This window comes from Corvus hawaiiensis, chromosome 28 (assembly GCF_020740725.1).
Source record: "Corvus hawaiiensis isolate bCorHaw1 chromosome 28, bCorHaw1.pri.cur, whole genome shotgun sequence".
NCBI classification, from domain to species: Eukaryota; Metazoa; Chordata; class Aves; order Passeriformes; family Corvidae; genus Corvus; species Corvus hawaiiensis.
This window is the reverse complement of record NC_063240.1, coordinates 3,957,194-3,969,184: the sequence shown is the minus strand read 5'-3', so window position 1 is coordinate 3,969,184 and position 11,991 is coordinate 3,957,194. Positions and strand designations below refer to the sequence as shown.

At 62.2% G+C, this 11,991-nt stretch overlaps 1 protein-coding gene across 1 annotated transcript in view; it reads right to left on the bottom strand.

Moving 5' to 3' along the window:
- Nucleotides 1-11,991, bottom strand: part of ADAMTS10 (ADAM metallopeptidase with thrombospondin type 1 motif 10) — a 63,236-nt gene that overhangs the window by 4,462 nt on the left and 46,783 nt on the right. The window contains 8 exon segments of the mRNA XM_048287841.1: nt 20-149; nt 1,463-1,589; nt 2,169-2,332; nt 3,619-3,699; nt 4,158-4,281; nt 5,396-5,529; nt 10,161-10,263; nt 11,798-11,861. Coding sequence (XP_048143798.1) covers nt 20-149; nt 1,463-1,589; nt 2,169-2,332; nt 3,619-3,699; nt 4,158-4,281; nt 5,396-5,529; nt 10,161-10,263; nt 11,798-11,861 — 927 coding nt within the window.

Below are 11,991 nucleotides of genomic sequence, written 5' to 3'. Positions count from 1 at the left end.
ACGTGCCCCAGGTACTCACGCTGGGGGACAGGGCTCGGTGTTGCAGGGCCTCTGCCGCTCGGGCACTTTGGTGTCAGTGCTGCAGAAATGGTTGGGGACGGTGGAGCCATCGGAGAGTTTCCTGCACACCACAGACTGGATCTGGCTGCCTGCCCAGGGAGAAGAGGGAAGGGGGAAAGGGAGGAGGAGGCTGAGGCTGGAGCAGGGCCAGGCTGCGGGTGCTGGCCCCACAGCTCTGCTCCCGTGGGGTGACGTGACACAGCGGCCACTTGTCCCTGCACATCGAGCCTGGACTTATTCCTCCTTTCATAACCAAGGGCTCCTCTGGCATCTCCAGGAAAAATGGGTAGTGTGGAATGATGGGGTCAGTGTGTGGATGTGGCACTCTGGGTGACAAGGTGGGCATCGGGCACAGGTTGCACTCGATGGCCCTGCAGGGCTTTTCCAACCTCGATGATCCCGGGATGCTAAAGCTCACCAGCCAGGGCAGGACACACCAGAGGATGGAGGATCACAGCATTCCAAGGATCTCATGCTCCAACGAACCTGTTCTAACCTTGGCCTTGTGAAATTTCCTGGGCAGCACTTGGGGAGTAACAGGAACAAGGAGGGACAACACTTGATCGATGCCTAGCATGTGAGACCAGCCCTGAGCTTTAAACAGGGAACATTTTTGAGCCACTCTCTTCTCTGGCTGAACACCAGCTCAGCCCCTCCCAGCCAGGCTCACCAAAGTCCTGAGACACGGCCCAAACCTCCGTGTCAATCCCCATGGGAACCAGGCCAAGGGTTCAGGGAAGCACCAGGGGTGTTTCAGTTCCCAGACCATTGATGTGGGGCCAGATCTGTTGTGATCAGCCAACCTGTCCTTACTCCATCCCTGGCAGTGTCCAAGGCCAGGCTGGATGGGGCTGGGAGCATCCTGGGATAGCGGAAGTGTCCCTGCCCATGGCAGGGGGTGGAACTGGATGGGCTTTGAGGTCCCTCCTAACCTAAAGCCATTCTATGATTCCATGCATTGCACAGGTAACTGGGTTTAAAAGGGCCTGGAGAGGGACAGGACCCAGGGAATGGCTTCCCAGTGCCAGAGGGCAGGGCTGGATGGGATCTTGGGAAGGAATTGTTCCCTGGGAGGGTGGGCAGGCCCTGGCACAGGGTGCCCAGAGCAGCTGGGGCTGCCCCTGGATCCCTGGCAGTGTCCAAGACCAGGCTGGATGGGGCTTGGAGTATCCTGGGACAGTGGAAGGGGTCCAATTTTGATCTTTAAGGTCCTTCCACCCAAACCTGTGGCCCAGCTGAAGACAGCACTCAGGTTCTTTGCCCTGCCACAACTCCCACATGGCTGAGAGCGGGGTGGGGCCGTGCAGAGACCCCCGAGCTCCTCAGAGCCAACCACAGGCCCAGACACAGCTGCAGGGGGGTCCCACCTGTCCCCCCAAACCAGCCCAGCATCAGAGCTCACCCCCTGCACACAGCACAGAGCACTTGGTCCATGGGGTGTAGTGCCAGGAGTAGTGGCTGGAGCCATCCCTGCCCACCGGAGCGTTGAACTTGTAGCGGATCCCCTGCAGCTCTGTCCGCACCAGCACCTGCGGGAAAGGCACCCCCGGGACATCAGTGCCACTGTGGTGACCACCCAGGTGGCATCCCACAGCCTCGCTAACATCCAGGGCAGCTGGAATCTTCCCCTGTCCCCTTTCCAGCCCCTCCCAGAACTGGCAGGGCAGCCACCAGTGGTGACAGTGGTGCTCGATCAGAGAATGAGCTCCCAGGCACTTAAGGGTGGAATCATCCCAAAACCTGATGGATTAGGGAGGGAGAGCTGAGAGTGCCCAGTGGATAAAGCACTGGCCCCCTAAGGCAGGGATTGTGGCTCCTGTCCCACCTGGGGTGGCCCTTTCAAAGACTGGACGTGGCACTCGGTGCCATGGCCCGGCTGACGAGGTGGTGTCGGGTCATAGGTTGGACTCGATGGTCTCAAAGGGCTTTTCCAACCTAATGAATTCTGTGATTGATTGTGTGAATTGAGCCCAATTTACCTCTGGTCTCTGTGTCCCTTCATTCCCCACAGCCACCCCAGGGGCTGAGCAGCCCCAATCCCCACGTAGCCACGGCAAGGGCCTGTTAGCCCAGCCAGGAGCACACCGGGGGGGTATGAAGTTACCAACCATGACAAAGAGAGTGATGTTGGTGGGTCCCAAAGCCTCCAGTGACTCGGGCTCTTCGGGGGACCTCCTGTAGTGGAAGGTGGTGCCGGCGACGTCGAAGCGCCGGGGGGGATCGATGGAGAGCTTCCCGTTGATGAAATATTCACCACTGTCCCCTCGCAGCGCTGCTGGGACAGGGGAGGGAGGTCACACAAAGGCTGGAAGCACCTGGGCCAACTTCAGCCAGGTGCTGCTCGCCTGCTGGGCTCAGAGCGGGGCTGGGACAGAGGGTAAATGGCCCCAGCCTTGGCCAAAGGGAGGGGACAGCTGGGGGCTGGCTCAGGGTCGCACAGAGCAACCAGCAGGGTGGGACCAAGGTAGCCACGGTGTGCTCTCAGCCTGGCCAGCACCGTGCTGTGGGGACCACCAGCAGCCAAGGAAAAGGCAAGGAATCTCTTCCCATGGGATTGATCTGACCCAACCTGAGCTGGGACCAACATTTATGGATGGGACACCCCCGGGCTGGGCTGGGCTGGGGGACAAGCTGTGGCCACGAAGCCGGGCTCAAACCCAGCTGTGCTAACTGGGTCGGGGCTGCTGGAGCTGCTGGGGCCTGGAGCCGGGCTGTGGTTGCCCGGGAGAGTCGCTAGAGGGGGATCGGACCGCTCGCTCCATCCCATTCCCATTCCCATTCCCATTCCCATTCCCATTCCCATTCCCATTCCCACTCTGTCCCTTCGCTCCCCGACACTCCGGGAGTGGCTCCGGGCACTGCCGCCCTCGCCGACCCCGTCTCGCTCGGGGCAGGGAAGATCCTTGGCGCTGCTGAGGGTAGAGGATGCTCCCTCCCTCCATCTGGGAGGCCAGGAGAGATCCCGGAGTGGCAGAGCTCGGTGGCAGTGGCCTCAGAGAGCAGAAATCCGGTGTGGGTGGACACGAGGAGTCCCCACACACTGGGCAGGGAGGGATGGCGGCACCTCCGATCCCAGCAAAGGGAGCTGGGCGGGAGGGATGCGGCCAGGAGAATCCTGCAGGCAGCCGGCAGGGAGCCAGGGTGGGCACCCTGCCCGGCCTGGCATCGCTCGGGGGACAGGGAGGAAAAAAGGGGAAAGAAAAATCCTCGTTGTGAAAGCGGGACTGAGCGAGGCTGGAAAACCAAGCCCGAGGAAAATGTGAGCGTTTTTAATCGCCAGGCTGGCAGAGGGGCGATGCCAGGGAGCCACAGGCAGTGCCAGGAGCTGCGGGGTTTGCTTGGGGTTGTGATGCTAACACAGGGCAGAGGCACAGGCAGGGACAGTGGGGGACATGCAGCCCACGCTGGCCTGGGAACACCCTGCCCTGCTGCCTTCCCCTGATCCCAAACCCCAGCCTGGGTGGGAAGTTCTCCTTGCCGGGCCTTTCCCAGGGCCTGTTAACCCCACGGAAACGGCAGGGCCCGGCTGGGATTTCAGCCTCCCCAGGTGCCTCTCACCCAGGTAGTTGATGGACAGGTTCAGCTCCCGGATGTCGATGTGGACGGAGCCCTTGGGGATCTGGATCACCTCCTCGTAACCTGTGGGACAACCAGGGGCTGCTGAGCAGGAATGTTCAGCCTCCAATCCCAGAGCTGCCCTGGGCTGCTGGAGGGGAGCACGAGCCAACCCCCTACCCATGGGGAAAGGATGGGAAAAGCATTTGGGGCACCAAAACGTTGTGGGTCTGCAGCATGGGCCCTTGTGGTGGGACTGCTGTACTGGGAATGTGCTGTGGAGCTGGGATTTCCATGGGCATCTCCCAGCCCTGGTTCCCAGCACGAGCTGGGGAGCAGGGAAGGAGCCTGGAGCTCTGTGCCCGAGATTCGGGTGCCAGTGGGGGCTGGGGCACAGCTTGGCCGGTGGGCAGCAGGGGTTTGTTCGCTCCCAGCCTGGCCCTACCCCTTGGGATGGTTCTCCGGGATGTGTCCCTGCCCGTCCCCAGGGGCAGACGAGGTGGAGGAGGGATTTGAGGATGACCAGGCCGTTTGTTCCCTACCTCCCTCGGGCAAGGACTGGTTGAAGACGCCCTCGATGGTCTCGCAGGAGCTGCCGTCCCCCCCGCACACCCGGCACTTGTCCTCCTTGGAGTCGGAGCCCAGCACTCGGTCACAGCCCACGTGCTGCGGGAGGGAGCAGCAGGAATGAGCCATCCTGGGGGGGCCCTTCCCTTCCCTCCCCTCACCTGCCCTGGTCCCCTCAGTGCCCCGGACACCTCAGCAGCGTCACCTCTGCCACCCCTCTCTGAGGCTGGGAGGGTGCAGGCAGGAATCCTGGGATCTAGCAGAGCTTGGGATGCCCGTGTGGAGCTGCAGCACCCAAGGGATGCCCTGTCCCTGCCCACGCGTCCTTGTGGCCCGTGGGGTGGCACTCGGGTCACCAGCAGGGCTGCAGCTCCCTCTGGTGCAACCCCCCTTTGTTCCACAGCCCCATGGAGACAAAAAGATCCCAGAGATACCGGAAGGGAGACAGACCGACCCACAGGGAGCCTGTCGGTCTGTCTGTCTGTCTGTCTGCCTGTTGGGGGGTGTTGGCCGCTCCCACCGCGCTTTCCTGTAATTAAACTTCTACGGCTCCCTCCGGATCCCATTGCAAGGGAAATATCAAAGTGCCTGGGGGTGCAGAGACCTGTCCCTGAGGCAGGGAATGCCTGGAGAGGGGATGGGCACAAGGCCAGGGTGGGAATGTTCCCGCTCCCACTGGGTGTCCAGGCAGAGAAATCCTGGAATTACAGAATGGTTTGGGTGGGAAGGGACCTTAAATCCCATCCCACCCCTGCCATGGCAGGGACACCTCCCACTGTCCCAGGCTGCTCCAAGCCCCAATGTCCAGCCTGGCCTTGGCCACTGCCAGGGATCCAGGGGCAGCCCCAGCTGCTCTGGGCACCCTGTGCCAGGGCCTGCCCACCCTCCCAGGGAACAATTCCTGCCCAAGATCCCATCCAGCCCTGCCCTCTGGCACTGGGAAGCCATTCCCTGGGTCCTGTCCCTCCATGCCTTGTCCCCAGTCCCTCTGCAGCTCTCCTGGAGCCCCTTTAGGCCCTGGAGGGGGCTCTGAGCTCTCCCTGGAGCCTTCTCCTCTCCAGGTGAGCACCCCCAGCTCTCTTAACCCTCCACCCATCCCATGTCTGTGGGAGCAGGTTGAGGGCAGCACTCCCCTGCCTGGGGGTCTGTCCTTGTCCCCCCATCCCAGGGGTCTGTCCCTGTCCCATCCCAGGCTGTCCCAGCCCCGGAGCACCTTGCACTCGCCGTTGACGCAGATGTCATTGGAGTCCGGCCGGCACGGGGTCCCGTCCACCACGGCTGCTGCCCGCTCCGTGTAGAAGTTGAAGCCCTCGGCCAGGCAGTTGAGGGAACAGGCCTTGACACCCCCTGGGAGAGGAGCACAGCTTCAAATGGGGCCACCGAGGAGAGAAAAGATGTGGAAAACCAGGAGGATCCCCCTGGAGGAGGGATGCAGGCCCTTGAGCTGGACGCTGACCCCTGGGGGGACACTGTCCCTTCTGCTCCAAGCCCCAACACTGCCAGGGATCCAGGGGCAGCCCCAGCTGCTCTGGGCACCCTGTGCCAGGGCCTGCCCACCCTCCCAGGGAACAATTCCTTCCCAAGATCCCATCCAGCCCTGCCCTCTGGCACTGGGAAGCCATTCCCTGGGTCCTGTCCCTCCAGCCCTTGTCCCCAGTCCCTCTGCAGCCTGGGAGCAGGGGCTGGATGTGATGGGGAAGGACACAAAGTGATTTGTCCTTATCTGGGTCACTCCTGCCTCTTTGCAAGTTGCCAACACCCCTCTGCCCACTTTACCAACAGGGAAACTGAGGCAGCAGCTCCCGAGTTACTTTTCCAAGGTTTTTCCAGCTGCCGGAGCAGAACAACCAAATTGCTGGGCCAGAGAAACCATCCCTGTCTGTCTGAGGCTGGTGGATCCCAAATCCTTCCCAGCAAAGGTGACTACAGCACCGCGAGGATGAAGGGGAAGGACCTTCAGGTTACAGCTGGAATTCCTGTTCCCCAACAACCTTTGCCAGGGCAACACCCCGGGAACACCCTGGATATCTGGATACAGTGCCTGGAGCAGGATGTGGGTCCAGCAGAGCATTCCCTGGCTTCTGCTGCTGGATTTTATCAAATCCTGGCATGGCTTGTGGCATTCACTGCCTTTCCTGAGCATCCCAGGATCCCAGCACGGACCTGGCAGAGGCAGTTCCCTCCCGGGGGCACCACCCACGGTCCTGCTCCCTGTGCCAGGGCTGGGAAGCACCTTGGATGGGAGGAATGGGAACGTGCAGAACTGGAAACTCCACCCAGCACATCAAAGGGGCAGAGGGAGGGGGCCCAGCTGTGCCTGGGAGCACCCGAGAGCAGCTGGGCAGAAGAGAGAGCAAAGCTGGGAGAGGGAGGAGCAGGAGGAGACAGAGAGGGGAATTCAGCAGCTTGGAGGCATTTTCGGGAACAGGATGCCTGGGCAAGCCCCTGGAGAAGCTCTGGAAGCAGCTGCTGAGCAGGGGGAGCTCAGCAGCCCCCGAGAGCAGGGGATGGCCGCCGGGGGTCGGGCAGGGAGCTGGGACTCGGCTCCCGTGGTCACACTGCTCTGTGTGGGAGGAATCCTGCTGGCTCTCCTCACCGGTCACTTGGGAAAGGCCTTTCCGTGGGGAATTCCTGCCCTTCAAAGTCCCATGGAAGAGGAACAGGGAGAGGGAGAGCGAAGGAGGAAGGAGGGAGGGGTGACCCTGCATTGGTACTGACTGCCACTGCTCCAGCGAGCTGCCTGGGCCACCTGAGCTCTGGGACAGTCCCCTCACTCTCCCTGGGGACAATTCCCAGGCAGGATTTGCCCTTGGAAGCCAGGTCACCATCCCAGCCACCAGAGGAAAGGAGACTGGAATCACTGCCCAGCATCTGGGAGTGTCCTTGGCACCGAGAGGTGCTCTGGGCATCCCCTTGTCCTTGTGCAGGTGGCTCCAGGGACAACTGTGTCCCCATGACAGCAGCACTGAGCACAGTGAGGGCAAGTCTGGACCCCAGAAAGGTCCTCTGACACAGCACAGCGTGCCTTGGAACTCCGGGAGATGGGAGAAGAGCGGCTGCCACAGAACGAGTGAGACCTCTGAGCCTGCCCAGGGAATGTTGCTAAATACAATTATGGAATCCTGGAGTATCCTGAGCTGGAAGGGACCCTCAGGGATCATCAGTGCAGCCCCTGGCCCTGCACAGACACCCCAACAACCCCAGCCTGGGCATCCCTGAGAGCGCTGTCCAAACGCTCCTGCAGCTCTGGCAGCCTCGGGGCCGGGCCCATTCCCTGGGGAGCCTGGGCAGTGCCCAGCAGCCTCGGGGGGAAGAACCTTTCCCTGAGCTCCATGCCCAGCCCTGACCCAGCTCCAGCCGTTCCCTGGGCTCCTTTCCCAGAGAGGTGAAAGCCCCAGCCAGGCATCAGCCCGCAGATTTTGACCCCCTCCCTTCACTCGGGGCCTGCCGTGGTTCCTCCTTTGCGTGTTTAACGGAGTTATTCAAATCGAGTATTTTCCTTCGGCTGCTGCCTCCGAGGATGTTTTGTTCCTCCTGCCTGCCCTCTCCCATGGAGGAATTAAACCTTATTACCATTTCTGACGAGCACTCTCCTGTTTTCCGAAAGCTCCTGCTCCTCCCATCCCTCTCCCACCCCAAACTCCCGCATCGGCCAAGAGCAAAAACGAAGAACGGAGCGAGCAGAGCAAAGAAAACAAACAATTAAAGCCGCATTCCACGCGGTATCTGCGGACTGCTGAGCTCAGCGCTCCTCTCCGGGGCTCTGCGTCCCGACCCCGCGCTCTGGGCTCCGGGATCGCTGGGAACCAAACAGCCCCAAACACAGCCCGACCACAGGTCAGGCTTCTTCCCTTCCCAAATCTCCGCAGGACTGGCGGCCCCCTCCTCCAGGCGTGTGGGGCACTCCTTGTCTGCAGGGTGGGGGTCCTCCGTGCCCAGGATATTTCCCGAAGAAACGTGGGGTGAAGCGTCTGAGGGACACAAGGCACCCCTGAACTCATCCACCCACCCTTTTGGGAAGCCTGAGCGGCTGAGCTGAGCAGGGGAAGGGGCTCAGCAGAGACCCAGGGTGGGGATCAGCTCCTAAAACCAAGCTGAGGAGCAGATTCCTGCCAGCTGGAGGGAGGAATGCCCAGGGATGAGGCTGCCAGCAAAGAGGGCTCCTGGGGAGCTGCTGGTGCCTGCAGGGAGGGAGGGACTGACACCCTCACACCCGAGCGCTCTGGGCACTGCTGGAAGAGCCCAGGAGACGAGGAACAGCCCTCAGTGCCATCCCAGGGTCTGGTGGCATGGGGGAGCACAGGGACTGACGGCAGGCCGGCAGCGGCCAGGGCAGGACAGGAGGAGGCTATTCCCCAGGGTCAGGTCTGTGACGTGAAGAAGGGGGAGGTGCAAGGGACGTCCTCAACTCCCCCAAGATGTGCCTCTGACACCCAAAAGCCACCAAGGGTCACAAAACCCCACAGGCACAAGGATGAAGGTCCTCGTGCTGCTGAAGTCGCGGAGTCACAGAGGGGGTTGGGATGGAAGGGACCTCAAAGATCACCCGGTGCCACCCCTGCCATGGGCAGGGACACCTCCCACTGTCCCAGGCTGCTCCAAGCCCCAATGTCCAGCCTGGCCTTGGGCACTGCCAGGGATCCAGGGGCAGCCCCAGCTGCTCTGGGCACCCTGGGCCAGGGCCTGCCCACCCTCCCAGGGAACAATTCTTTCCCAAGATCCCATCCAGCCCTGCCCTCTGGCACTGGGAAGCCATTCCCCCTTGTTCTGGCACTCCAGGCCTTGCTAAAATTCTCTGTCGTTCTTTCCAGCCCCCTTTAGGTGCTGAACACAAACCAGGTCTCCCCAATCCTGAGAGAGAGCCCAAACTTGTGCAAAGAAGTTCCTTGACCTTCCCCACTCCGTGGTTCCTCCCTGGGCCACCCCAGGGGACAATGGTGACACCCTTTGACACTGAATAAATCAAATAAAAGTGCTCCTCATGACCATTCCCCACAGCCAACGCAGGAAGAGGAGATGAAACTCTGAATCCCTTCAAAACCTGGCACTGTCAGCACCCTCAGCCTTCCAGGAGAGGTTCCACCACTCATTTTATGAAGCTGAAGCAGAGAGAGAGGAAGGGGCTCTTCATGAAAGCAAAAAGTCCGTATCAGGATCAGATATCAGTCAAAAATCCATATCAGCATCACCTCGAGGGCGCTGCTCAGCTGGCCAACCCAGCCCCGGGCCATGCCTGGAGAGGAGAGAGGTCTGAGCAAGGGCAGCCCCAGCCTGCAGGGTTCCCTTCCACCTCAGCATCCATCGGGCTCTTTGGGGGACTTTGCAGCCTCACAATTTCATTACATTTTTATCGATCCATCCCCTGCAGCCTCGGCACAGCTGCTCCAGCTGCGGGAGCCCCGCTGGGGGCTGGGCTTGTTTGCACAGCTGGGAAGGATTTCCCCAGGCCACTTCATTAACTCCACGGAGGAGATGAGCTGTTCCCCCTCATTATTGAGAGATTTCTGCCACGGAGCCTCCTCCTGCCCCCTCTCCTCGCCAGACCCTTCTGCAAGACCCAGGGCTGACCTCAGGAAGAGGGAAGTGCTGCTCCTTGGAGGATCCATGGCATCCCATCCCTTCTCCTGCTCAGGAAGTTTTCCCTGCCTGCTCTGTCTCCTCCCCATCAGGCACCAGACATTCCCTGCTCTTCTCCATCGTCCTCTGCTCCCTCAGCTGAGGAACCAGCCTGGAGGAAAGAAGCTGGAACAGCTCCAGAGCTGCTGGGATTGCTTCTGGCAGAGCAGTGAAAGGGGGGATGACCCGGGACGGGGGGACAGGCGACTCCTGGCGGGATGGCAGCACATCCCAGGAGCACAGAGAGGGAAACCAGAGCTGCGGAAATCCTCACCACCTGTCCCCACACCCCTTGGACCACGAGACCCATCCCTGCGGAGCGTGAGGGGAGCAGATGTGAGCAGCCCCTGCCCCAGACTCACCTCCCCGGTAGGTTTTCCAGCTGTAGTACTTCCCACGGAAGGGCACGTTGTCAAACTCGGCGCACTGCAGCTCTCGGAAGTCCTGCGAGCCCGGCGGGCAGTCCTGTGGTCACACAGCCAGCGGTCAGTGCGGGGCTGGGGTGGCCAGAAGGGCAGGGGCTGCTCCAGGCATTGCCACCAGCCCCTGAGGACAGGGACAGCAGCCCTGACACTGCTACAGGGCGCCCTGAGTGTCTCTCCTGCAAAGCTGGACACGATTTGAAGACCAAGAGCACAAGGAGGGGCCGCAGGAGCTGTGGCTGAGGTGTGACCCTCGGGAACAATCCCTCAAACCCAAGTGCAAAGCGCAGGGAAGCACCAGGACCCCTCTGTTGTCCTCACCAGCAGCCTGGGGGTGTTACAGCTACAATTCCCCAGCCCCAAAGCTTCACCGAGCATCCTTTCCCCACAGTTTTTGGTGTAAATCTCTGGGGTTTAACCCTCAGCTCGGGGAAGCAGAGTCTGACCCAGGCTCTCCTGAGCAGCCCCGAGAGGCAGCGCTGTCCCGGCAGAGCTGGAATCCTCTGAACTCCCCCCCTTATCTCCGGGCCCCTCTGGATCCCGCAGGTCCGTGCAGCCCTCTCGGCCCCCGGAGTCATCTCCCACACCTGCCTGGTCCTGCCCGGAATTCCCATTGTGGGATTGCTGCGGGCACACCCCGCCCTGCCACCCCCCCCCCCCCCCGCCGCCTCCTCCTCCTCCTCCCGGGGATCCCACGGTGCACAGAGCACCCTGCACCTGTGTGTGGAGAGGGCTGATCCCCCCGGACAGGGCTGATCCCCCCGGACAGGGCTGATCCCACCCGGACAGGGCTGATCCCACTTGGACAGGGCTGATCCCACTTGGACAGGGCTCATCCCACTGGGAGAGGGCTGATCCCATCCGGACAGGGCTAATCCCACTTGGAAGGGGCTGATGCCACCCGGACAGGGCTGATCCCATCCGGACCGGGCTGATCCCCCCCAGACCGGGCTGATCCCCCCGGACAGGGCTGATCCCACCCGGACAGGGCTGATCCCACCCGGACCGGGCTGATCCCATCCGGACCGGGCTGATCCCACCCGGACAGGGCTGTTCCCACCCGGACCGGGCTGATCCCATCCGGACCGGGCTGATCCCATCCGGACCGGGCTGATCCCACCCGGACCGGGCTGATCCCACCCGGACAGGGCTGATCCCACCCGGACAGGGCTGATCCCATCCGGACCGGGCTGATCCCATCCGGACCGGGCTGATCCCACCCGGACCGGGCTGATCCCACCCGGACAGGGCTGTTCCCACCCGGACCGGGCTGTTCCCATCCGGACCGGGCTGTTCCCACCCGGACCGGGCTGATCCCATCCGGACCGGGCTGATCCCACCCGGACAGGGCTGATCCCACCCGGACAGGGCTGTTCCCACCCGGACCGGGCTGATCCCATCCGGACCGGGCTGTTCCCACCCGGACCGGGCTGATCCCATCCGGACCGGGCTGATCCCATCTGGACCGGGCTGATCCCCCCCCCCGGACAGGGCTGATCCCACCCGGACAGGGCTGATCGCCCCTCTCTATCCCTCCCATCCCTCCCAGCCCCGCTGCCGGGCCCGGCACCACTCACGTCGGTGTTGCAGGAGCGGTAGCGTTTCCTCTCCCCCAGGCAGTACTTCCCTCCGATCGTGGGCCTGCCAAAGCAGAGAGGAGATGCTGGAACAGCTCCAGCCAGTGTTTGGGGCAGGGTTTTGCCCCCAGGAGCTTGGGGTGGCTGCCCCAGCTGGCTTTTCCCAACCCTGCTCTGCCACAAGGACCGATCCT